The sequence below is a fragment of the Poecilia latipinna genome, unplaced genomic scaffold, assembly GCF_001443285.1.
Source record: "Poecilia latipinna isolate Pla-1442-1.1 unplaced genomic scaffold, P_latipinna-1.0 Scaffold608, whole genome shotgun sequence".
Lineage (NCBI taxonomy): Eukaryota > Metazoa > Chordata > Actinopteri > Cyprinodontiformes > Poeciliidae > Poecilia > Poecilia latipinna.
Window position 1 is genome coordinate 167247 of NW_015113224.1, and position 27730 is coordinate 194976.

The 27730-nt window shown below is 38.8% G+C and overlaps 1 protein-coding gene across 2 annotated transcripts; it reads right to left on the reverse strand.

Moving 5' to 3' along the window:
- Positions 1-27082, reverse strand: acsl3a (acyl-CoA synthetase long chain family member 3a). Of its 2 annotated transcripts, XM_015042930.1 has the most exons (16): positions 26619-27082; positions 21958-22023; positions 20957-21469; positions 17345-17522; positions 14272-14381; positions 13753-13891; positions 11760-11910; positions 10333-10456; positions 9300-9371; positions 5992-6131; positions 5721-5893; positions 4496-4570; positions 3902-4093; positions 3556-3670; positions 2627-2784; positions 1-2544 (listed from the first exon to the last, which is right to left on the reverse strand). In XM_015042930.1, the coding sequence occupies exons 3-16, from the start codon at positions 21329-21331 to the stop codon at positions 2387-2389; spliced, it is 2160 nt and encodes a 719-aa protein (XP_014898416.1). In that variant the 5' UTR covers positions 21332-21469; positions 21958-22023; positions 26619-27082; the 3' UTR covers positions 1-2386. The 2 variants fall into 2 exon arrangements, with proteins under 2 accessions (XP_014898416.1, XP_014898415.1); XM_015042929.1 differs by lacking the exon at positions 21958-22023.
- Positions 27083-27730: the final 648 nt, after the last annotated feature.

The following is a 27730-nucleotide window of genomic DNA, read 5'->3' on the forward strand; positions in this document are numbered from 1 at the left end:
ATTGATTCAATACAACCATTCACAAAAATGACATTCAATCATATCTAGATTCAACACAAACTTTTTTTAATTCATTTGATTTTATTTTTCCAACAGCAAAATGGCAAATAAATAATTGGATGTGCTCATGTTATGAGGCAGGCCTCATATAAAGAGGGAGTGGAGGTGCTATAGCAGCCATTTGCTTTCTCTACCTATATATCCACAAATCTGTGTGTGTGATCAAGTATGATTCAAGAATCAGTTCAAAACAACAAAGGCATGTTTTAGAATCACCAAAAGGCAACATGTGGCAATCTGTGAGGAACACTGAAGTTGGGGTCTGTGCGATCCTCTCTATGTTGACGAATTTGGAAAGCAGCTTCAGTCTGAAGGCAGGCATGACACACTGTGTGTGCTCTTCCTACTCAGGGTTTACACTGCTGCCTCCTTGACTCCTCTACCATAATACTGTTGACATGGACATCACATCTCCAGTTGCAGAATTGCCTGGCTGGTTTTCTGCACACATGATCACAGCAAGGCTACGAACGTTGAAGCGGTTTTTATGAGTAACACCTTGACTATTTTAAACCTGTATTATGAACCCTATTATCTGCTGCTCACAGTCTACTTTTTCCATTTGTGCTACAGGTTGAAAAACTCACAACTTCTCTTAGCCCCATATAGCAGCTACCCTTCATGCCTAATGTTTGGTTTGGTCCTCCATATCTGGGAACTTTACTTCAAAAATACCAAATTTAACCAAACATCTTTGGTCTAGTTTCTAGTGCAAATACTTTAGTACACTTGGAATTAAAAATCAATATTGACGACCGTATCTATTAAAAACAATTTGAAAATGCACTTGCTATCTAGCTTTGTCTTAATTCAAGTGTACTCAGATGTTTGCACTACAAACCAGACTAAACATACTTGGTAAGATTTAATATTTTTGCAGTGTTTAATGCAGGAGGAGTCATTCAAAATGCTTGTTGAAATGCTTTTCGTTCCGGTCAGAGCAGCAGTGGGACGCTAAAGAGCGTTATGATAACCTAGTTGGAGCGCTGCCAGTCTGATGGAGATATGGTGATATTAGTGTAGCCATTCAAGCTCAAATTCTCAGTTGACTGTCATGGATGGGCTACCGCTGCTGCTACCAGACTCCTTCACACTGGACCCTGATATGTTGCCATGGCAGCATAGAAACAACACAATTGCGTCACAGAATCCTTGTGCTATTTCAAAACAGTTTCTTGCTCCATATAATGAGGAGCACATTGCTCCTGCTCTCTTCAAGTCCAGAAAAACAGTCTGCCTCCTGGTTTAGTATATTTATAATATCTCATTTTTGTCTCAGTCTGGTGTAAGGAGTGTCCTTAGGTGACACTGAATCCAAATTTCTCTGACCCACACAGGGCAAAATTCTGTGGCATTGCTTGAAACAGAATAAACCATGGAAGGCAAAAGCTCTACTTTTACTAGTGTGTTTACAGTCCAACCACTTCTCCACGCACACTGGGGAAGCTTGAGTCTTTTATAGTCCTGTTTGAAATCAGCTGCCTTACTTGGGCAGAAATAATACATTTTCCTGTTGCGATCAATTTTTCAAATACAGCGACAACTAAACATTAACTTAGTCTGTTACGCAAGCATTTTCCTTACTCTCCCAAAAGTTGTTTTCTATCGCTGTAAGAAAACCCAGGAGATTAAACAAATGTGTATCGTGTTTCTTTAAACTATGTAAGTTTTCTAATAAAGGCTCAGGTCAGATACAACCGTTACACAAGAAGAACGTTTCTGAGTTTTTACCAACCTACTCACATTTGCCCTAAAAAGACCTTGTGCTTTCTGTGTCAGAACGTTCTGTTGTCCCACGATCAGGCGGAGCCACAGTCGGACTGTGGGTGGGAGACAAAATAAACCAAGACAAGAAACCCAAACAACGTGGAGACAAAAGGAAAATGAACAAAAACATTAACTGCCTCCTGACCTGCAGGATAAGCAAAGTCAACACTGGAGGAAGCTTAATTATTAAGTTAAAACAAAGAATATAATTAAAACAAACCGATTTTATGAAGCAGCAGACATGAATATATTTAGATCAGAGTTCAACACCTGCTCTGTTTCATACCTCTCATATGCAAGAAGAAATATTTCACTGAAAAACTTTTTTTTTTTTTTTTGGAAATAAAAAAAAAATAAAAATCAGTTGCCAAGATCAGAATCTGCAGGTTTCCTCATCAGCACTTGTCCCGTGATTCATAACACAATCATAGAGCTACTTCTATGGTTCAATTAGGTCATTGAGAGCTCAGAAACATTATGATTCTGTGACTGCAGGTGAAGGAGTGAGAAGTAGCGGCGAGAGCCGCTGAGTCAACCGGTGATCTGCTGCTCCCAGTCGTTATTTTCCACCGTACATTCTCTCAATATCGTCTTTGTAATGCGTCTTCAGCTCCTTGCGTTTGAGCTTGAACGCATCGGTCACCAGTCCCGTCTCCGGCGTCCAGGGGTCTGGGCTCAGACGGATCTTGCGAGGAATCTCAAAGCGCTCCAGTTGGGCTGCGTTGAAAGGAAGACCATGTTAGCTAGCAACCTGGTTAGCTCCAGCCCTTATTGGAGGTAGTCTTCAGGTTGCTCTCACCTGTCAGTGCAGCCTCAGTGATGACCTTAAGAACCAGCTCCTCCATGGCCTCGCTGTTGCACAGTTCCTCCCATGACCCCCGGATACCGTACTGGCCAGCCAGAGCCAGCAGCTGCTTCTGATTGGGCACCACAAAGCCAATCACGTATGTTTCATCACTGCAAAGCAGAAGGGTCACATGAAGCAGTGTTGAAGGGAGATGGAAAAAAAAAACACAACAAAGGAAAAAGGCCCTCGGCAACAGTATAGTGGGCCGAATAAGGTGATGGAGCCACAAAGATATGCATGCATGTGCATTATTCCAGTGGAATATGTGTCCTTATAAGGAGCTGGGAGCCACACATGCCAGAAGTGAGTGTGAACAGATTGTTGAAACTTCAAAATATGAAGGAAACACTGTGTTAGAGAGCTGGATAAACACTGAAGCAGCAGAAATATGCTCAGAATAAGAGAAGCTAATCATCACGTTTCTGTTGTGCTTTGCAAAACTATTCAGACCCTCTAACTTTTTTATATATTTTGTCAACCCGAAACTACAAACTTCAACGCATGTCATGGTTACTCTGATACTCCAGGGTAAAATCCAAAGTCCATCAGTGTTTGATTTTATTTTAGGATAAATTCAGCTGTTCACTGAAGGCCTCGTCACTGTTAGACAACAGGATCACAACATTTAACGGCCTAGTTAAAGCCCAATCCTAACTCAAAACTTAAAAAGTTGCTCACAGATGCTCCTCAACCAATCTGACTGACTCTAAACTGCCTGCAATGACCATCACCAAAAAATGCAGGTGTACTTTCAATATATTATACCTAAAATATAAAAACTGGCATGTGACATCATATGACCTGTGATATTTTGATCAATTCATTATTTTATTATTACAGTGATGTTTTTATTAACACTATAATGTTTCATCAACACAAACCTGTTGGCATAAACACAGATGTTGTCAACCAGAGGGCAGTTCTTCAGCGCGGCCTCCACCTTTCCCAGGGAGACGTACTCTCCCGCCTGCAGCTTCACCAGGTCCTTCTTACGATCTGGAACGCAGCACAGGGAGCAGCTTGTAACATGTGCACAAAGAAACTGAGAGGTGTGGGTCAAACAAGCTGATCATTCTTGGCAGAATAATAAAATCTGATTGGTTAAAAGCTTTACCACCACTCCTCTATTTAAGAGTGATGAAGTATGTGTTCATTTCTTTCATAAGGAGTGTCTAATCAATTCCTCGTCTTCGCCGCACTCCCCGGCTGTCGGGCATTACTTCTCACCGATAATCTTGAGACATCCGTCTTCGTGAATCTCTCCGATGTCCCCAGTGTAGAACCACCGCTGGCCATTTTCATCGACAAAAAAGTCCTCCTGTTTTTTTGCCTCGCAGTTGTAATATCCCATGGTGACATTAGGTCCACCAACAAGAATCTCTCCCCTGGGATGAGGCCTGTCAGTACTTCGGTAACCGCCTGAGGACAAGGTGAAAGGTCATCAGATTTGACATCAGGACTGTTTGCTGCAGAACATTTCCTATGACAGTGATGAAGATCATGGTAGCATAAATTTTCATTTTGTTTGCCGTGCGAAGAGAGCAGTAAACTCCAGTTGATGCACATTGAGATTCAGCAGAGCACCATAAAAATAAGTTATGAACCCCGACGTGAAATGATGAAAGTGGGAAGAGAAATGTGGCGTGGCTTCCTTACAAGGTTATGGAGAGGCTGCAGGGAGCTTTCCTACAGGACTAACAGCCAAACTAACCTTGTAAATTTGGAAGGGAGAGCTGGAGAGACTGGTAGTATATTACAATCTGCGTAAAAGACAGGATGCACGATAAAGAATCATAAGGACAGCCTGTCAGTCCCACTTACCTTCCACCCAGTCTTTGAGCTTGATCTCACAGCAAACCAGCGGCCCTCCCACTCTACCAGTGCTGTAATCCCAGTCTGAAATAGACAACAGGCAAACAAACATAATCAGAAAGCCCACAAGCATCGAGGTCCTGCATTTATTGCCATGGCAACACGACCTCACTTGCCATGGAAACCTCCTCCCAAAGGAGCTGTTACAGCGTAGTGCTTTCCTGACTCAGATGACCACAGTGAATGTGAGTGGCAGTGGGCTGCTGTGTTGTTGGTTTAGTCTTCCTGGGAAAGCCTGATGAAATTTCTGTGCTGAAAACCAAAACACTGATGGATCTCTGAGAACAGATCTGATGGATAACTGGTTATGGAAATTAAAGAGAGGTTGTTTTGTGTTTGTAAGAACCTATGAGATATGTCTGGATTTGTGGCACTAAAAACTCATAGAGAAAACATCAACCCTTTCGCTGCAGCTCCAGCTCATACTAGGCCCAGTTTTTCGTTTTCTCTTGTCAGTTTAGAGAATCTGCTGAAAAGAATCTGGCTTTTATGAAATAGTGACAGGGGAGCAAATACAGCTGCAAAATGTTGCATCTGATGTTCACCACTAAATGGAATAGCAGTAATAAAATGCTTTAAATCAGAGCATTTTCTTCTGCTAGAATGATCCAGTTAAAGTCCAATGGAGAATATGTTGCAGCACTGTTGATCATTCAGTGCAACTGTGTGAGTAAATGGTTGCAAGTCCTTATGTTGGACTTACTCCACCCGTTCAAGATCCCCTCACTGGCCTCTGGTTATAGACATCAACCCACCACTGACCCTGAGTGATCAGTTGTAGTTGGTCTAAAGTAATAGGAAGCCATGTTCCAAAGGTCAATATAAGAAAAATGTATGTAATGTGAGAATATAACCTTTGTCAGTCATCTACTAGAATAAACCCTGAACTCACTGACACTAAGATGAGAACTGATGAAGCTAATTACAAGGCACTGTGTGGAAATGCAAGCAGTCAGAGCGGAAATTTGTAATGTTTTTATACATTTGTGCTTACATAACTCCAAGAGAACAATTTAGCTTGAGGGTAGAGGTTATCTCCTGAGGGCATGGAAGAACAAACCCTCATCTCCCCTCTCCGTTGTTCCATTTCATAACAAATGCTTAACAAATCTAAAGTAATATGAGGTAAATGTGTGAATAAACAGTCTGGACACCGAAAGTCATTTCCGCTTACGTTCGCATATCGTCCCGGCACCACAGGTCTCTGTCAGGCCATATCCCTGACCCACTGGGCAACATAAGCACACATTCATGAAGCGCTGTGTGGCGGCAGAAAGTGGAGCTCCGCCTGACAATAAGACTCGTGTTCGACCCCCGAGCAGAGATCGAACTTTCCTGAACACAAACCTGTTGGAAACAGAAAGCAAAGAGCTCTGCTAGTGTTAAGCTTACATGTCCAAACAACCCGTTTGGCAGGACTACAAATCAACAGCTCTGCTACTCACCTGTCACACAGCGGTGTGCTGTATCCTTTTGAAAGCTGTTCCAGTTTGTAGTTATATGCTAAAATGAAGAGAGTTCTCTGGAAACTGTTCATCTCCTCCACCTTAGTCATCACATTCTTGTAGATGCGATCCATAATCTCCTGTAGTTACGAGACAGCAAAGAGGGGAAAGAAACAAATGAGACAATATAGAGCAGCACAAGGAGAAATTGCAACAAGACCCAAAAGTCCAGCTTTATATTGAGTTTAGGTTTCCATCCTAGCAGCCAACAGAAGATTTTGTTCCCTCCTTATACTGATTATGCAGGAGAAACTTTGTAGGCTAGTTATTGTAATGCTTCAAATTTGGTCATGATATATATTACACTGCTACAAGTTAAAATGAAGAAAATTAAGGTGTAGACAGTTTGTGTCATCAGCAGTATTTCTCTTTAAACAAGAAAGCCAAGGAGTGCTTGCTTTTTATTTCCTACATACATAATGCTTTAAGATACTTATTCTGTCTCTGGGTTTTTTTGCAAAATAACTGAGTCCCTCAGTGGATTAGAAATAGTACATGACCACAAGAAACAGAGAAAAAAACCTAAGTTTCAAGAGAGAATTGTTAAATTAAAATCATGAGAACTCAAGTGTTTTTCTAACATCGACTAACCTCAACCTAAATCATAAACTTTTGCAACCTGATCAAATTGCTGAACTAAGTGATATTTAAGAAATTATGAAAGGATAAATTGCACTCTTTAGGAAAAGAGTTAAGGTCTTAGAAGCAATTGTCCAATTTGAAGGCACAAAGACGAGCGAAGAGTATTTAAATGTTAAATATGTGTGTAGCTGCCATGTCTGGAGCAGAAACCACAAGGGAAAACCGGTGGCATCACAGATGGATGAAGGTGTCCGTCAGGCAGCTGCCACAGATTAATGAGATGTCATCATTAGGACTCGATAGATTTTTGTGTGTGTCTCAGAGTGGGATGCATGTGGCCAGGTTGTCGCATTGTGCAACTGCTTGGCTTGGTGTTCATATGGAAATCACACATGCCTGATGGTGAAAACCATCTTGATTCACAAGTCGACCAGAAGGGAGAACATGGAGCGACAACTGTTGTGCTGTTTGTCAAGCATTAAGGAAAGAAGCCCATGACATCTGTACTTTTCATCTAAACACGTGTTGGACTTTTTACAGCATCCACATCTAAAGGGACAAAGCATAATGTGCTTAAAATTTTAATGCTCTTCTTTGGAAAAAATAGATATTGAAACAAGATTCTAATTGTTTCATCTCTAAATTCATCTAGTTGTATAATTTATAGCTTTGCTTTAAAATCACTGAGCCTAGTAAACCCTTAATGGTTGACATGGAAATGGGGCAACATGTGGACTAGTTTAACAAATTTAAGATGTATTTTTCGAAATATAACTCCGTATTGTTTAAAAGGGTATTGCTTTCAATCAAAAATACTAAATTATTTTGCAGCAATGGCTAAGACTGATTTATTTGAATGTTTTTTTTTTGACCAGCCCAAAGGTCAGTGACTTACAAAATGTGCCAGAAACACCAGTAATGAGCTCAAGAGGGTAAAAACACAAACAAAGCAGTTAAATTACTACTTGTTTTTTAGCCAAGGGGATAGCTTAGGGAGCTGAAGTTAGCTTGAGAAGTTCAAAAAAAGTTCCCTTTTACTGAAATGGTAAAGGAACAGTAGAGTGTCCCTAAAAGCAGTTCACAGAGTAATTGGGGGAAAGGATACCAATAAAAAGTAATAAAAAGCAGCTGGTCCTGGTGGCTGTTTACATGCGTGTGTACAGCTGTGGACTTGAGAGAGGAAGTAGATGCAGGATCCATGCAGCAGCTAGTTGTTGTATCACAGCAAACAGTTTGGATGTGTGTGATTGCCGTGGGGAAAACCACATGGGGCTTTCTCACGTTCTGTTTACAGATGTGAACGCTTCCATAGACTGGGACCCTGTGGCCTTTACACCACCACCGCTGGGATATGCGGGCTGGTGGGATGCGTCCTCGTGACATGAGAGAGAGGGTGGTGCAGTGCAACAGCAAAATGGATTCAGCACTAAGACCTGATATGGTCAGCTTCAAGATAAGATGAGATATTCAAGCAAACAACACGAGGGTCAGTTTTGATCCAGTCCTCATGGAGTTTGGTATTTCATCCATCATATGAGTAAAAATGTTATTTTGCAGCAGCTCCACTCATTTATTCTTTTATATATAAAACATGGGAAGATCCTTAATGCAAGGTTTTGCTTTTAATCCACATTGCGTTCCGAATAGATCTTTATCATAACATAAACTTTCTATCTAAAGAACAAAAGGACTAACTTAACTGGCATATTACCTTTTATAAGACTCAACCAAATTAGATATGCTCATTGAGAGGCATAGGAAACGTAAACAAGCATCCACAGCCCAACAAATAAAGAAGTAAAAATGTTAAAGTGAAAAGTGCAGCTGCAGTTCAAATTTACAATCTACAAAAATCCAAGGGTACTATGTATTTCATAGGTACATAGTGCCATTTTATAGCACAATCAGCTAATGACTGATAGCTAATGACTGAGTTAAACCCTGTGGGTAGAAGTGAGACATATTTTCATGACAGGCACAACACATATATTTTATTTTGCGTTTCTCATTTATTTGTTTGAGATTTAGTTGGTTTCAGTCTTAATATAAAATAGTTAACTGGATAAATACTGAAGGGAATAAACTCCACATTTTGATTTCATTTGCTTCTTCACTCTCAGTCAAATGCAGGTTTTCATAACACTGCTCCTTCTCCTTGTTTTCCTTTCTGTCTCTGTACATTTTGTTCAGTTCAATGGTTTAATCAACTTTTTTTTTTTTCACCAAAAGAATCTTGCCAAAAATATCAACCGGTATCTTAAAACCGCTTTGTTAATCACTGCGAGTCTCTACATGGGAGTTTATGGCATTTGTTGAAGCCAGTGAAAACAGCATAATTAGTGCAATTCTTCAAATACTGAAAGAAGTGCATCTTGGCATCCAATTTGATTAATTGAATAATAAAATGTACCAAAGCAGAGCATCACTGACTATAATAGGATTCAGAGTATTTACGTCATAGTATGTTTAGATAGACCCAGCAGATTCAGGCCTGCAGGGCTTTGGACACTAATATTCCTCTGTGAGTTAATGAACAAAGTCTGAGAGAAATTGGATCTTCTTGTCCATGAACCCAAACGTAATCAATAACTTCAGGAGGAGTAAATGAAGGGCGGCTCCAGCAAAACGTAAGGCTTCCCATGTATGAAGCCAAACTCGTGACATACCGGGACAGCTGCCATCAGAGTGGGCTTTAGGACACTGGTGTCTCCCCTGCTTCCTTTCTTGATCTTGGTAGACTGTGAGAAAAAAAACAAATCCAGAAATGTTACAATATGAACTGATTAGAGTAGATTTACTGAGGCTCAACTAAAACAAGGTGAGCATTCAGCTCCATGGATACTTTTTTTTTTGAATAGCAGTGTTTTGTTTTATATAAGAGAGATGTTTCTTATTATATATTCTTATTTTCAAGATGAACTGATTTGCATTAATAAATATGTATATCGCTATATAGTAGATTGTATCAGAAGTGCACCGATTGCAGTTTTCTGGCCAATTGCTGATCTTTAAAAAGCCGGACTTAGCGATAACAATTTTGTGTGTTTTCAATTGTTTTTGTCTAAAATGTTGCTCAAAAAATATATTCCTCCATTTAAAAAAATCAACATCTATGTCTCTGAAATCAAATTCTCTTAAAATGTGACTGTTTCTTAAAGGCAAAACATCTAACTCTCAAGAGGAATAAAAACATATTTATTGTGAATATTTAATTGAGTCTGTCAGCTTTTTATTAAAGCAAAGGTTGAGTGCTGTCATGGAAACAAACAGCAAGCAACTGCAGTGCTTGAAAGTAACACATCTCCTACCAGCTCACTAATTAAAGCCTATTAATAATAAAGAAAATGATTTGCATGCGGTTTATCCACATATCTAAGCCGTGACGCACAAGCCATTTATGCAGCGCATCACGGGAGAAACTCTAATGAGAGCCCTTTTGATGAGCTAGAATGTTGATTTTCATAGCTTTAATTATAATTAGACGGTTGCTATAATCTGTTGCATCTAGCTTTGCACAGAAGGTTGTCTTAAAAGTTCAGACTACATCTCATTTTATGACAGTAGTATCAAACAAAGCAAAGAAATAACTAGTGAAACATCAACCCCAATTACCCAAATTGCATTTTGCTTAATGCTAAAAAAAACCCAAAAAACATTTCCCATCATTGACTGATTATCATTAGTGCTAGATGGTGTTACCTGGTCAGCAAGTGTTTGAGGTGAGGAATAGCCAATCCGGCAGCCATGAGAAATGCAGACAAGCTCTGCACACAGCTCAAGCACATGAGCGAGAGGGAGGTACCCGATGTAGGTATCCTCTTCACTGTAAACACAGAGACAGTGTTCTCCTTTAGAAAGTTATGTTAATTAAAGAAACTGACTTCATAAACCTTTTATGTCTTGCATACTGCTGTACCTTGCAAATGAAATGGCAAATCTAGTAGGGTGAATCTGTTCAAAGCTTTTTTATTTAAATCATTAAGTTATTGATACTGTCGATATGGATGATTATTTATTAATTTGTATGTTTTAAATATTTGAAATATTCCCAAAACTGTGGCATGACCTTACCTGTTTTATCTCCAGTTGTTTTGTTTTTTTAATTATTATTTTTTTAGCAGTTATAAGGCACGGCAGTGAAACATGAAACTGCTGCTGCGCAGGTTACTCAGCAGGTTGTTTCTATGTTCAAGGTGAGGTGCAGTGTTATTTTATTACCTCACACAGTGTTTCGCATGCACAGCAAAAAAAAGTAATTTTTTCACTTCTTACAAACTTTTTTATCACCATCTTTCTTCCTGCTGTCCTTTCTTTAAGGCTTGACTACTAATTGTTGTCCTGTTAGCTGTTTATTTGATGAATGAGCTTTTTTACTATGTGCCCTCTCAGATTTTTATTTGCCAAAAATGTTGAACCAATGTATTTTCCTTCTTCTTCACAGCTATGCAGTACTTTCTGTTTGTTCTTCACATGAAATCTTAATAAAATACATTGATGTTTGTGGTTGTGATGTGACAAAGTGAGGAAAAGTTCACGGGGTATGTTCACCTTTGCAAAGTGCTGCACATGATTTGAATCAGGAGGGCGTTATCACTGTAAATTTATTTTATTTTCAAATGAAACTGTCTATGATGTTGAGAATGTAAACTCTCTAATCTTCATTCACTTCAGTCTGACTCCCTTTCACCCAGATTGTTCCTCCATTCGTGCTAGACTTCCTCCTGAGCACATTTCCTCTGGACTCCTATCAGTCCCAGGAGAAAAGACTTGGTTTATCTTTTATTGTAAACAATAGAGCTGCAACATACTGTAATTCTGGTTGCTGAACAGTTTTTTTTTTATTTTATCTCCAGCATACCCCTTTGAAATAAGCAACTGCAATTTGTCAACGATGGAGTTTGCCACGTGGTTAGCAGATCGCCGGTTCGATTCCTGATCTTGATGTTTTGAAAAAGAATTTGTTTTATTATTGAAAATATCACTTCCAATAGTTACCAATAATTTCTATCGCAGCAACTCAACAGAATTATTTCAATATATTGCAAAACTGATAATCAGTAAATCGGCATTCCTGATTCCTGATCTGATAGATGAAGTATGATAACAGATCATGATAGTATTAGTACCTCAAGTTGGGTATCCTCTCCGCCATCCCTGTGATGCTGGCGATGATGTTGCTATGGGAGATCATGACGCCCTTTGGAATGCCTGTGGAACCACTGGTGTACATGATGACTGCGATGTCTGAAGACAGAGGCTGCTTATGCTCAAATGTCGCTGCAGTGACAGTGAAGACACAAGAACATGACAGACTGTGTTATGAAACAGTGATTATGCGTGAAACATTATTTATATCATTATTCTTAATTCAAACCAGCAACTAAAACCTGGAAGATAGCCACATTTAGCAAGAAAAACAGCCGTCTTTCTCCACACAAATCAGTGGAACAAACTGTATTTGTACTCTCTTCTTGTTCATTTGAGATAAAATCAAGTCCAGAGAACTTGCCAGTGATTCTGAGAAGAGCTGATTAATGGCTTCCTCCTTGTGAGCAGCAGCCTCCTGTTCCATTTAAGGATGAGAGATTGGGTTCAAAGACTTTACTGATCATCCTGCTGTCTGACTGAGCAGACTTGGTGCCATCTCACTTATTCCTTTTTTTTTTAACTGTGATGATTTTCTTTGTCACATCTCTGCCTACTTAACCATCTTCAGTCTTCTATTAGTTTCACTCAACAGTCTGTCCACCTAACCCTAAGTATTTCTCTTTTCTGATCTAATCATTTGGTGTTAAATTATGTATTATTATCAGCATACTCATTCACTAAATTGTGAGTAAAATCCAGTTGTTTCTGTTTTGTTGTGTTGAGACCTTATTACAAAAAGTGCATACAGAAATATACAGATCTTAAAAGAACAACAAAAAAAAATCTTGATCTATTCCGTGTTGCAGCTTTAGCGCACTAAAATATTACATGAATGGAAACTTTCTAGGTGAAAGAAAATGTATGTATGCAATTCAGAAACATCAAAAAACATTTAGGAGATAACGTATTACAAGTGTAATTGTCAATATATACATAGATCTTGAATTTTTTTCATGTTATTAAAGTAATATATAACCGTTTTTCCCCATATCTCCCTATTTGAAACGTTTAATGTAAATAAAAATAAGAAGTAAAGTTGTCAAAAAAATCAAACCGAGGATAAACATAAAAGAAGTATCAAAAAGCAACAACCATCTTTCTTCTCACTCCCATCATCAACATCTTATGTCATGTGAAGTTAACAGCGCTGTGTGTAAACATGACTCTCCCCCACATCCCAGTGTTCCCAACTCCCTTCCTAGTCCTACCTCTTTCTCCCTTTATCTGTCCATGACAGTAGCAGCTGGTCATGTTGTGGGTCAGCTGGCTCAAAGGGCTTCAATAAAAGCCGAGCAGGGTGAGGGAAAGGGTGGGGAGGCAATGAGTCTCACATCCGTCCTCTAGTACAGGACGTATGGTATCAAACTTAATCTGACACAGATGTCAGGACTTCCTCATTCACATGACCTTACATGACTCCTACCAATTCACCCGCACCCCAATGCCCATTAGAAACCCCATTATGTTTCGTTTGTTACATGAGCAACCGAGTCTGTAAATTGTCAAGATATTTTCTGAAAACGTTACCCAAGTGAAGCAGATTAGTGGGATTAAGTAGGATATGCAGACGGGTAACAGTAGAGAAAACAAGAGAAAATGTTTTCAGACTGTTTAACACGCATTGGAAACTTGTTAAGACAAAGTTTTAGTAACAGGATCGTCTTCATAAGACGAATAGCCCTCGTTTTACTAGTTTGGTGGATGAAGTTTAACAGTTTGAAGCAGCTTCATGTTGTTCCTTGGAATGAGTCATGTTTACACATCTGTATGAGGAATAGAATAGAATAGAAATCATGCAGATTTACAGAAAAGTGTGCAGAAATCCATTTTTGCTTTGACATTAAAGTCTTTTTTTTGTCAAAAATGATCAATTTTGTTGATCGTGATTGATTTGTTGAAACGATAGAAAGGGAAAAACATCCATAAGGGTGAGTACTTTTTATAAACACTGTACACGATCACACAATGTACCTTTATCTGGTCTGGCTCCCAGCTTCTGAACAGTGGCCATGTTGTAGATGCTGATGCCCCGGGGAAAGCCGGGCCATGTGGTCGGTGTGTTGTCCACTACGATGATGTGTTGCAGCCTTGGAACTTCAGCTAAGATCGGCTGACACACAAATACAAAGCAACGACAAAGAAATGCAACAACACACCTCTAAAGGCACAGAGACACGCTCCATTTCACCACCAACAATACTTCAATGTAGCAATTTCTGCACAAAGCAGTGTAGCAAATATTTAGACAGAGATAAAAGGATCTGTGATTAGAAACACATCCAGATGGCCACTATTTATAATCTTTGAAAATGTCAAACCCACATTGCAGAGTTACACAGCGAAACCGGAATAGCAGTACATACAGCATGCTCAGTCACAAGGTGTCACTGCAGCTGAAGCCCTACATCAGTCATCATCACCGTCATGGAGGCTTTATTCCTCTGTGTTATGAGATCTAATAAAAATGTCCTCATCTCTTGAAGCGCTAACCTTCAGTCTGGTCTCCAGGAGCTCTCTGCTGGTTATAATGTGGGTGACTTGAGCCTCATTCAGACCATGAGCGATGGCTGGACCTCCCAGGGTGGAGTACAGTGTGACCACTGAAAGATAGATGATCACCTAAAAGGTTAAACTGACCACAAAAACAGTAAACACACTTAAGTCAGCTAAACATGTGTAGAAAGTTTGTGTATCTTCATCACTTTCAGAAAGTGCATGTGGACCAATACGGGAATAAAACCCTTGACAGGAATGTGTGACGATGCACAATGTACGTGCCCTGAGTCAACACAGCTCAGAGGATTGGATTTGACCTCTTGCCATCCACAAGCAACTGAGCTGAAGGACCACAAGCTCCCACTGTCTGATAAGCAATCTGTTGAGGATATAAACAGTGTTAGTATGTGTGTGTGTGGGGGGTGGATGTCTTAACTAAGAGCACACAGAAGACAGATTAATGGAATCTGTGCCTGCATGACTGCAGTCGCCTAACAGTGGAACTCAAAAATCTACATACCCCTATTTTTGTAAAGTAAATAAAGAGAAGTTGAAAAATAATACTTATTAATAATATTTTTTACCCATATTATGTGACATTTATGCTGTACAAATGCGATGAAAAACCAATCAATCTGTAGGAGGGAAGGAGTAGAAAAACTTATTTGTGTAAGTATGCTCAGTTTTTTACGAAGACTTTGTCAAATCATCGTTTGAGTCGGTTTTAGTTCTAAGCTTCTTTGATTGGAGCGCGACAACTTGGCTTTAAAATATCTGCCTCCTCTGCCTTACAAAACAACTCTATTCATTACTTTAGTCTTGTTAGAATTCACCAAGACATTTTTTTTCTTTCATTAAGTAAGTAAGTTGGAAGGATACTTGGACCAACCCAGATGACCAAATATAAAACCCTCTTATGGTTTTTAACTGAAAACTGGTTTTAGTACATAAACCAATACAAAACATAATTCAAAAATCATTTATGGAGAACTTGCAAAGGATGACAGTGTTGGTGAGAGGAGCCCAGGCCCTGTGAGAGAGAGGAGAGAGCAGCAGCTTGTCAAGTCTGTCAGTAATATCAGAACAAGACAGAAATATAAAGAATAGAATAGAAAAAAGAACAAAATTGAAAGCAAAAGAGTGAAAGTGATTGGAGGAATCAACAGAAGACACAGAGGAAGTCAGCCTGACACTGTAACACTCTCTAACCCCGTGTTCCTCCTCTGACACACAGCACTTTGGGAGGCAGAATTTTCTGACTTCACATTTTTGCGTCATGGAGTCTTCTGCTTCCTGCGCTGTTACTACGCCTGTGCCTGTGTGTATGTTTGCATGTGTGTCTGAACGAAGGCCGTGACACCTCCAGCCGTGAGATCCAAACACTCAAATGGACCCCAGATTAACACGGTTTTAGTAATACAGGAGGCAAACAGCAAGAAACAGAGAAGCACACACTGCTAATCGTAGCTCAATAAGATCTCAAGTGTTCAAAACTGATTTTCTTTTTTTCTTTAAAAGCTGTGCATGTGTTGCAGGCTGTATGCTGGCCGTTTGACACATGTGTGGAATGCACACACACACACACATCCAGTGTTTGAGTTCACTGGGGGCCTTGGCTGACTCCGTGGTGCCTCTGTCAACATCAGATGCTCACGTAGCCCCTCTCACCCCTCTTCTGACGCCATCAACCCTCACTTGCCTTGTCCTGTTTTCTCCCCACTGTTGCTCTTTCCGACCCTTGACTCCTCTCTGTTCCCCTCGCCGTGTATTATAGACTGCCTCTGGCTTTTTCCACTGTCCCTGTGTTTGTTTGCAGAGAGAGCAGGGCCCTTTACAAAGATGCCTTCTCTGCTCATACGGACACCATATTTTAAAGGAAGCATGACAGTTTAATGGAGCCTAAACCACAGTGCATGGACAAAATGAAAGTCACTTTGTGGACAATCAAAACAATTTAATGAAGTGCCGCTCACACTTACACTGAACACATAAACTAAAAGGCACATTACTCTTTAATACAGAACATATTAAAGAATAAATCAGCCCAGCATCCCTAAGGGGGGGAATTCACTGAGTGAAAAATGTTCTTATTTCGAAAAAAAAATGTAACCTAATGTTAAATGATTACTTAACCTGACAAAACAAACCATTTCCGGTTACTAAAGAAATTATTGTGTTTGGACATTTATAGGATCTTGCATCTATACAGTGTAGCCACAGCTGCTCCGGGCCAGGCTGCTACACAATCGGCACCATTGGGCCAATTTACCACCACCAGTTGGTCAGGAAATACCTATTCATCTCTTTTTATGGGAAAGGTTAGTTCTACTAAATATTTACAAAGGATGCAAGTCTTTGAGAACCATGTATTATTATTTTTTCTGCTGCCCAAAAAAATCCACAAAATTACAATGAGGTTTTTGGTTGCAGGGTGAACAGACAAGTTCAAGGATGAGTGCTTTTGTGAGGCACTGTGCACTCTAGAGACTCTGTGTTTAAAAAGTTACTTAGAGGAAGAAATATATGAGAGAGAGAGAGCGCAGAAAGGAGGAAAAGTAGGATATTTATGTAACAGTGAAGCAGAACGGACAGACTGACCTCCTACTGTTTCAGCTGGGCCTCTGATGTTATATTCTTTGCAGTGGAAACAATAACATGTGCAGATGTACAACCACACAAACGCAACAGAGTTCAGACGCTGTACTCTAGAAAGCTGCTTTGTGAAAAAATGTCCAACAGAGCAGCACAAGAGAAACGCAGGCACGCTGAAGAAGTAGCTGCAATGCTTTTAGTTAAAAGGATTCTCAGTGTGAGTAAAAATGAAACTGTAGACTGACTGACTGTAGAATAAATCTTTACATTTCTCAATTTTAACCTTCAGTGAGTAGATTTTTCAATCTTGAAGCCTGGAGTCACACACACGATTCTTTTCCATTCTTAAATATGAGGCTAATTTACAATAAAGGTAAACAGTTATCTCTAACAAATCTGATAGCACTGTTATTTTTTGTTTTAGAAATAAAGACCTTATGGCTTTCTGAAATCTCAGCATTCAGAGTGAACTTACATGGGAAGTTGTACGCAAAGCAGGCCTGGGCAGCTATCAGCCACTCTGCTCGGGTTTCACAAAAGATGGCGATGTTGGTTTTCGGCCGCTGACCCAAAGATGCCAAACCGCTGCCCAGTTGAGTCGCTGCTGTCAGAGCCTCTTTATAGGAGAGCCAGCGGTACTCTCCAAGGACTACCTGCAGTTACCATACATGGTAGCGACAATGGACAGTTACTACTGTGTTAATCCCCACACAGCATAGGCAAATGAAATTTAACCCGTTGCATAAGACATAAAATATTCCTTACAGGTTACATGAAGTTGAAAGCAAATTCTCCCCCAGATGCCAGTAATGCCAAGTGGCTAATGGTGACCTTGTGCACATGCTTTAGAGTCGCCCAATTGTAGATGAATGTTGGAAGTATAACATTTAAATTTGTTCGAAAAGTTGTTGGAACTCAAATTGAACATTACCCAAAAATATAGATTCTGGGGGAACCAATATGCCCTAATGTGACCTTCTATGAAAAAGCAAAACCAAAAACAATATCTCCTACTTAGAAGTACAGCAATAAAAAAATGTGTCTTACTGAAAGCCTGAAATGATATAAAATTATGTGAGAAGGAGAAAGGCAGCATTTGGAAAAAATATGGGGCCCTTTCACAGATATTCTACCTTCTCTTCAGATGACCACACCAGTGATATGAGCCTTTTTGGACCAGCTTCAAAGAACTGGGGGCTTTGTCCTGTTGTCCTGTGCAACTTCTTCATTGAACATATAAATATATTGACTGATGGACATAAGTGTTGCAAATGGTACGACTGTGTATGTGTGTAAATGCTTGTAAAGTGAGAACTATGTAGGCAGTATAAATGGGGGTGGGATGGGAAAGGAGGCTGTTTGTTTTTGCTTGTTTCCTTTCCATTTTCTTCTTTTTGTTTACTCTGATGTTCAAATTATCCTTTCATGGTGATTAAAAGGTTATACGTTTGTCTGTGTTCCAACTGGAAATATGTCCTAATGCTTACCGCGAACCAAGAATATTAATAAATATAAATCTTAAAAAGAAACATGAATACTCCTAATAGTCCATCCTGCAGAGCTGAGATTTAAACAGGGTAAAAAAGCTAACCAGTTTGCAGCTGTGCAGCCAAATCCCTAACCTTGACAGAATAAAAACTGGGTCAGATAGTCACCTTTCAGCATGATACCGACCTCAAGGCTGCAGCTGAAACAACAATGCATGTAAGAGGTTTTGTTTAAAATGCTTTATTTTTTTTTAGAGTAAATATTTTTTTCTTATATAATATGCAGGTCTAAAGTATATCTTTGAATAATGGGATTGGCAGGATTTTCAGAAAACTGCAGAATGCAATTTAATGACAAAGATCAATGATTAAGATCAATAGTGTATTTTTAATAAAGCTTTTAGATTCTACAGAGTTCTATAAATTTAAATTTCATAAGATTGAGTTTTATTTAATTTGATCTTTAAGAAAGCTTCAGCAAGTAAGCTTGGAAAAAGCCATCCACTTAGTAGGTACTGTTAACACAAACATTTAAGCCAAAAGTTTCACTCTTTTACCACAACAACACAATGTGAACTGAGTAATGCTCTTCCTCCAAAACCCACATTATAGAAACAAACTATTTTGCATAACTACTCTTCTGTCATCCCCATGCCCCTCCTCTGGATATTACCTTTAAACACCCACACTAAATGCTCACAGCAAACACCAGAGATTCCTGCACGTTTAGTGAGGTTATACTGACTCCTATTGGTTCATAAATGCTAGTGCAGACACAGACATAATGTTTACTCATTAGAAAGGATTTGCACTAGCTGGATGGATTCAATGCCTGAGAAATAAATAGCTAAGGCATTTAGACTTGCAAAACCAAGTGAGTATTAGATGGATTAAAAGGATCAGGCTGGTGGGATTAGTGTTGGAATTCAGCGGTAAATCCCTGAACGTCAAAGTTGGGAAACCTCTGATTTGTGCTCACTTCACTGCACGCTAAAACAATGTAAGTTTGCCTCCTCACTGATTTATTTTAATATTTTAAATTTCAGTATGAGCGACATTAACAACAACATGTTTGAATATAACAAAGCAGCAAATCTGTGATTATTTCACTAGATTAAACAAAAACAAACATTACACAAGAGATACTGTCTGTTTAGTGAGTCTGTGCCTCTCAACTCACAATGTAAACAGATCTCTAGAGTCTACTTATCACATAACTCAACTGAAATCCATAAGAGAAGATTCTCCCTGACACCTTTCCTTGTGATCAACAACTCTGTTCACTTTTACATTTTCTTTGCTGTTTTCAGCCATCCTTCTCAATACTAAAATAATGTACTACTTTATGTATAACATACACTGGAATAACCTGGGAGTTTTCCAAACTAATCTACAGCTGGGACTCGTTCAATACAAAATTAAAATCAAAGTTAATTACAGCTCTATTAATAATTAGCTGATGCCCTGCTGTGATATTGATTCTAATGAAACCTGAAGGACAGTCAGTACAGGATGGATGCTGAGCTGTCAAACACTTCCTGAGTTTGTGTGAAGTTTGCCGCATCTCTGCTTGTTTTTTCCTGATACTCTGATTTCCTCTCCCCGTCTAAAGACGTTCATGTCTTCTTAAGTGCTGGCTCTAACCTGATCTGAAGTGTCTGTCGGAGCTGAGCTAGTCGGTCTCTGGTTTCTCATAGTGATGGGCCGCTGCCTGATTCAAAGTGTATCAGTGTCTTGCTGGGACATAATCTAAATCAGGGAACTTCAACTCCAGTCCCCAAAGGTCAGTGTTCTGCAGCTTTTAGACGTGTCCCTAGTCCATCCATTATATGGATGAATTACATCCTCAATATACATTAAAGTTCTCCAGTGTCAGTCTAATAACCTGATTATCTGACTCAGGTGTGTTGAAACACAGACACAGCTAAAAGTTGCGAATATGTTGCTGAAGTTTCTGAAGATAAAAACGAGCAATAAACCTTCAAGGTAATTGGAGAAAACCTATGAGAGATTTGAATGTTTAAAAATCCAAAACGTAACCAGGTTTTTGCATTTTGCAGAGAAAAATAGTTCAATGTTTAATACTGATTTAAAAACACAACTCAAAAAGGTTTTGATTAATGTAATTATGAAGGAAAAAGATTGAGATTTGCAACCTTAAATTAAGATGATACTAAGATAATTAAGAGAACAGCGCAGATTGCTGAGTTTTTCACAGCAATCTGCACTGATTGCAATCTGCAATCAGTGTTTTCTTTTCTTTTATTTTTCTGTTTTTGTTTTCTGACATATGTACTGTTGAGTTGTTTTTTTTATTATTGTTGTTTCTTTATATTTGTTTACTTTGGGGACTAAGTTTAATGTGAATCTTATGTCAAATGTATCATTGTCACTTGTTTTTTTATGTTACAAAATTCAATAAATACAATGTTTAAAAGATGTTACTAAGATTATCAGACAGATATGTGGTTAATGAAAACTCAGCTTCAACTACCTTTACATTTAATTTAATAAAATGTTTTTTTCCCCCCATATACCTCCACCTACTTCCATTACGCTGCAATTTTAAGAAGTTCCTGCTGCAACCACCTTCAGATTACCTTCTTAAACACCTTCCCGTTGCTCTGTCGCTCATCTTCCTCTGTAACTACTTCCCTCGTCCCAAGACAGTCTCTCTGCGGGAACCTCATGGCTGCATACTCAAACATCTTATCCAGCGTATCCACTCCAGGGTGTAGCGATGAAAGGAGCCTTTTGGTGGCGCTGACTGCTCTGTAGGGTCCCTCTGAGCATCCTAGAACTGAACAAGCCTTAGGTCTCTTGGCCCGATCCTCCTCGGACCCGTAAAAATTCTCTTGGGATCTGGAGACCCAGCTGAGGAGGTAGGAAGGCAGGAAGGTGATTGCGGTATAGATCCACACCATGAGGTGGAAGAGGAGCAGCAGCATGGGATTCAGGTCCTCTTTGAGCCTCATTTTGGTGGAGATGAGGGATGATGAGGTGAGGAGGAAGGCACTATTCCTGCTGTTGAAGTTCTCTGGCTTTATGCTGTTAACTTTGACTTTTCTTCTAGAGTTTCAGATTCCTTTACTGGAAGATAATGTCCACTCACCCTGGTGGGAAAAAAACATCAAAGAGGATATTGATGCATAACTCAAGTTGTAAAAGGCTGTCTGGTTTCATTATTAAGTAGGTTTTAAAAAATCTTGACATAGACAAGATCCTAAGACATAAACAATCATTTATACCCTGTGCACACAATTATTACGAAAATTGTGATTTTTACAATCAATTTAATCACTGAAGAACTAGAGGGCAGTCGGTTAACCCAAAATAATAATAAGCCACAGGCCAGAATATTTAAGAAAGTAAAAGGGAGACTTTTCGGTTTGGAGTCCTAGTGATTGAGAAAAGTACCTTCAACCTTGGGAAATGAAGTTTGATGGTATATATGGCCCATATATGAGCTTATATATCCCATATATGGCCAATTTTTCACCTTTTAACACTTCTAAAAGCAAATTTTTGCTCTTTATTTGTTTATTTAAAGAGGGCTAAATACAAAGGCATGCAACATGATTCTTTGACAATAAATACATACATTTATTTTTACTATGGCCCATAAACACCCCGTCTCCCTGGAGGACCTTGGGAGCTGTCCATAGTCCTGAACAGAGACAATGGTTAACTTTACATCTTAAGGCTTCTGACCTACATTGCCTGGCAGAAGCATTAATGCGCCTTGAACAGTTTGTACAATTTGTCATACTACAATCCTAAAATGTAAGGAATTTTAAGTGACAGACCAACTCAAAGTGGTGAACTATTTCATCACATTAAATCACAATAGAATACACTGATGTTTGTTGGATGTAATGTACCAAAATTCAGGAAAAAAAAACAGCAAAGTCCAAAAAATGACAGAGTATTACCACTTTAAAGTCCCCAAGCAGTCCATTTTAAGAACAGGAATTCATTATTCATGAGGGAGCGGCTCATCTAGCTTCTCTGAAGCATCACATTGTTTTCCATAAAAAACTGCTCACTGACACACCCTGCCTCTGTCTCTCCTCTGCATACAGTCATCCTTCAAGTGTCTCTAAGATTGATACACAAAGATTTTATCTTCATTGCTTTCCCAGATTTCCAGTTCAGGTTCTTAAAGCAAGCATGTGCCTACTGAATCTCAGGAGCACATAATTTACAACGTTACCTCCTCAGTTCTCAGTTTCTTTGTGTTCAGGAAGCATTTGTTAACCCAGAAAGGACGTCAATCTGAGACAATACAGGAAAGCTAAGCAGAGTTGCCAGACAAACTTTTTTCACTTCCCTGAAAACCACAAACAGAACTGCTGTAAAAATGAACCTCTTGAAACTGAAAAATAGCTTAATGTGCAACCAGCATTTAATTTCTACCATAAAAACAAAGCAAAAGAGAATAAATATGTCTGGCTCCTTGTTTAATACCTTGTCTCATAAGAGTTAAAAACTATTTGACTAAACAAGTGATAAAGTATTTGCAATAATAATTTTTTTAGAATGTTTAAATATCATACATTTGTTTCAATAAGACTAGTGGTAAACCACCTGCAATAACTGTGACATGCCTTTGTTAATCAACTGTTATTATTAATTATTTGTTGATTATTTTTAATTAGGCATGTAGATTTGACAGCAGTCCTAGTCAAATTCCTGTTTATTTCAGCAAACCGAGGAAAAATCACATAATGAATGTGACAACCAGGATGTAAAGCTGCCCTGTAGAGCAGACCTGATGTTTAGGCTTTATATTATTGAGATTTTTATTTTTATTAAGCTTTGTGTTTTATTGTATGTTATGCAGTTTCCCTATTAGTGTTTGAAAATGCTTTGGAAGTTACTTTTTAATTGTATTTTAACAGGTTACAGAAACTCACTCAAAGTAGTTCTGCAGCTTTTGTGACTACTTTAAAAAAAAATTAGTCTTATATCCAACACCTAACACAACCCTGATCACAAAAAGGACTTCCTCTTGGAGCAGCAGAGGAGATGTACGTTATTTCTAGATCACGTATTAGCTGAAATGACCAAGTTCAGAAACATCTTATACTACATTCTTTTTAGCAGTATGTTATGAAAAGGAAAGTAAATGTTGAACAGCATTTTATTGTTACTGTTTTCACCTTCAACTTTAAGGGAAAATCTGAGGTTTTAGAGTGGCTTAATCAAAGTCTGAACTGAGATTTTAGAGTGTGATAGTCAAACTCTGAACTACAGTACATTTATGCTGAAAAATCCTCCAGTGTAAGGTAAATAACAATTCTATAAGGAGGAGTGGGTCAAAGTTCCTCCACAGTGATGTAACAAACTTGCTTGATGAAAGATATTGCTGCTCAAGCAGTAACTATTTTTTGGGAGCAATTACTTTTTCTGCTAGGTATCTTTTCCCACTTAAATGATCATTTAAAAGAGTAGTTTAATGTTGACTCTGGTTGTCTTTAATTTTAAAATTGATTTAACAATCTGAAATATTGACAGAATAAAACTGTAAAGAGGAAATTTAATTTTGTACTACAGAACCTATAGATTATAATACATGAGTGCAGCACTATTTAGTAAAAAACCCCACATAAACATGGTTGAAAATTTCCACCATTCATTTGTGCCTTGTAGTTGCTCAATGGCTGGTTTTATGTAACTAACAGAAGCTTTGCAGTGAGCCTCCTTTCTCTGGATTAACTGAATAATATCGTGTTATGTTCTACGTAGTGGTGGGGTGAGCAGGGATGTGTGTGTGTGTGTCTGCGTGTGAGTGTGTGAGTGAGAGAGGGAATCATTGCTTCCTTGAGAAATCGACTGAATGAGGTCTTTTGTGTGCAGACGTCATGGTGCTGACACCCTCTCAGCTGAGCTGGGCAGGCGGATGTCTCGCAGAAACTTTGACATAGCCCTTGGAGAGAGGACGACGCAGCGACACAGTCTGCGTTTGCGCTTCTATGTAGGTGTGTGAAGAGAAAGAGGACTTTATGTGTGGTTAGTTTGTTGCAAGTCAGATTTATGCTTTTGAAATAATGACATAACCAAAAGCTTGCAAAACAACTTAACTGAGTGTGTTGGGATTTCATTTTAATTGTTTAGATTGTGTGGATTAGACCGCAGCTTTACTCTACTTTTGTAAGCACATGTTTTGTTGACACAAACTGTTGGCAGACATGCAGGTCACAAACTTTCCTTTGCTGCAAGCTTTCCTAAAGTTTCAGAATCTGATCTGGACATGTTATAAAACTATGTGAGATGGGTATTCATATTTAAAACACGTAGGCAAATAAATAAAAAATGTTTCCACTTTTAAAATATTAACATCAGATGTGTTTTATAATGTTACATCAGAACAGGCATGTCTTTTTTCAGAGGCTCTTCAGAGAAATCTACCTTGTAAGGAGAAAGAGTTTGCCTGTGTGATTTATATTCACATCAAACCATCCTAGAACAAACAAACTCCAAGCACTTCTAGCCCAGGCCAGTGCACAAATTGTCAAGCAGCTAGTGGTCTGAACTCACAGTCAGTGTTTTTTAGGGAGAGTTTGGATTTGTTAAAGCAGATGTGGTTATAAAAATTAGAAATATTCCAAAGAGATGCAAGTATTGGCTTAAAGTTCCAATCAATACACTTTTAAAAGACAACTCCAGAACTAAACTCTCAAATCAGCTGTTTGTGATTTTTTTTAAATCGCACTTCTAACTCACATTTTGTGCAACCAATTTTTTGAGGTTCTTTTAAAATTAACCTATTTTAGCTATAGAACTGCTGTTTATGTTCAGAACTCCACTAAGTTTATGTAGCAGAGGAACAACATTTTTTTCCTATCTGAAGCACACATGATCAACTGGAACCACATTCAAATATGCTACAAGCCAAACTATCAATAAGTTATATCAAAACACAGAGTAAAAATGCTAACTTTAGCACTTAAGTTATTTTTCCACATTAAAGCATCATCAAGAGGAGTGAGATGCAAGTTCACTGTCGACTAACTGTATTTCTTGAGTTGTTAAACATAAAGGTGTCATGTTGGCACAAAATATTAGTTGTTTTTTTTTCCAAGAAAAACAGATAATTTGATGTCTGAAACATGACGAGAAAGTTAAGTAGGATGCAAACCTAAAAAGACAAGGGTTGGTTACTATGGGTGGGGTTCTTTTTTTAAAGTTACCCATCAAAATATTAACAGCAGTAATCTGAGTTATTTACACTCTCATAAGAGAAAATTGGGGAGTCATTTTTCAAAGTTATTCATGTTATTCAATCATTCATAAATGTCCCAATTTCAACCTAAATATTTAGTTAGCATTTTAAATGTTTAGTTTATAAATTAAATACTTGTGTCTTGTTTTGTTTTACCTTTATGAGTGTAAACTATGATCCTGTTGTTTATATTTTTTTTACTTAAAGTTATGACACGTGAATCTCATTCCTGCTCAGGTCTAATCACAACTCTAACACAGACAATGCCACACTGATGAAATGCTGTGTCATTCTTTTGCACTTTATAGCTCTTGATTTGACAGTGATTTTAGACCAGCATCAAACTGGGACACAGTCTTGCAAACACATACAGATATATAAGGGGCAAGAAAAAGATTATCTCCAATATAAATCACAAACTCTGCAAATGCTCACACCTGAAGAAATATGAACGTGTGCGTTAAAGTTTTCTAAAAGTTGTGGTTTAACACTTCAGAGAGGCCAAACGCATGCAGTGTAATTCAGATCTAATTACCACAGTGGTCGCAGCAGAGGGCCTCAGATGTTCCAGCTGGAACAACAGCCAAATGCACCAAGAAGCGACATGCACATACTTTTACTCACAACTTCTGGTTTTATGAATATAAAAATAAACAGCGAGTTGGGAGTTGAAAAACAAAACCGCACAAATAATACTGACGGTGTCTATTCTGTTTAGTACACCGACATATTTGGAAACGAGAGAAATTCGCATTTGACACATAACGACGTAAGTTGAAGGACTTTATCTGTGTTTTGCTGTCATCAGTTGTTAATAAGGCTGCCTAACCCGTTTTGCAGTGTTTCGCTCCCTCTAATATTCAATTAACATTCTCAGTTTGTCACATTAAATGCGATTGAAGCACATGAGCTCATTCAAAGCCATTTGTATTTATGTTTTTAAAAAGTATAACATGCGTTACTTTAATACATTTCTGTCATTTATTAGTAACTTGACGTAGCATCCCACACGTCGACAAAATGAAGAGGAAACTCACCGGTGCAGGTTTCCAATCAGCGGTCAGTTTCTCCGACTGTGGCCAGGCTTTCTTCGCAGCCTGAAACCGTTAACTCACCGGATCAATGCGTCGGTCTGTGGATGCTGCGCGCCCAGTGAGCTCCGAGAGTGCCCACGCGCGTTCGCGTTGTTGTGGAACGCGCGTGTGGATGGCAGGTCGCGTGGAGAGGAAGAGGGGGAAGAGAGAGGGGGGAAGAGGAGGGGCTTCTCTTCGTTGTGATTGGACTCGTGAAGGTGGCGCGTGCTAGAGACCGACCAGCGATAGATAGAAGGAGGTCTCGAGGCGACTACACGGGTTACTGGCGGTCACAAGAAAGACAAGGCCATGCGCACGACAGTCGCGCGCACGCATAACTTGCGGCTTTTTAAAATAATCATCCACAAATGTGGTTCTGACAAGGTTCCTCTGCTCCGCTTGCTTGTATGAGAGAGGCTACAGAAACACACTGACCGCTCGTTTAGCCTGTTTTAGGGTTATTTAAGATAAAATAAATAAAGGTTATTTTATCTTTTCGTGCGTTTTGTCGTTGACAGAGCCTGCCCGAGGAATAAATAAACTTTGGACTCTTTATTCTTGCTTGCCTGGAAACTTCAGAATCTGAATCAGCACCAGTTATGTTGACGAACGTATCAGTTCAGGCTTCTTATACAGCCTGGAAAACCATTTGATTGAAATAGTTTCTACTGTGATAAGAATGGAAAACAATCTGAATGGAAAAATATATATATATTTTTTATTTCCCGAAGTAATTGCTTCTTGTTTTACAATGGTATCCATCCATCCATCCATCCATCCATCCATCCATCCATCCGAAGCAGTTCTCCATTATTGTGACTAAGTACAAAATACTATTTACTGATGTTTTTCCTTCTTCTCCTTTCAGGATTTTTAATCCAATTCCTTTTGGGAAACGAAAGGGTGAATCAAAAGTCCTACATATTGTTTATTTGCTAAATATACACCTGAAAGAGCCTAGAATAAATATTGAGAACTGAAGGAAATAAAGACAACCATTTTATTTTTATGAACGCATTACGTGTTTATTGTCATGACAAAAAACTAAAAAACTGAATTGAGTGTGTGGACGATAA

Excerpts from the sequence above, each read along its gene's own strand:
- acsl3a (XM_015042929.1), bottom strand. The coding sequence starts at position 21,331 with ATGAGGCTCAAAGAGGACCTGAATCCCATGCTGCTGCTCCTCTTCCAC. Across the intron at positions 6,132-9,299 it reads CTCTGATGGCAGCTGTCCCG|GAGATTATGGATCGCATCTA; the intron begins GTATGTCACGAG and ends TCGTAACTACAG. Across the intron at positions 2,785-3,555 it reads ATCTGTGTTTATGCCAACAG|TGATGAAACATACGTGATTG; the intron begins GTTTGTGTTGAT and ends TCTGCTTTGCAG.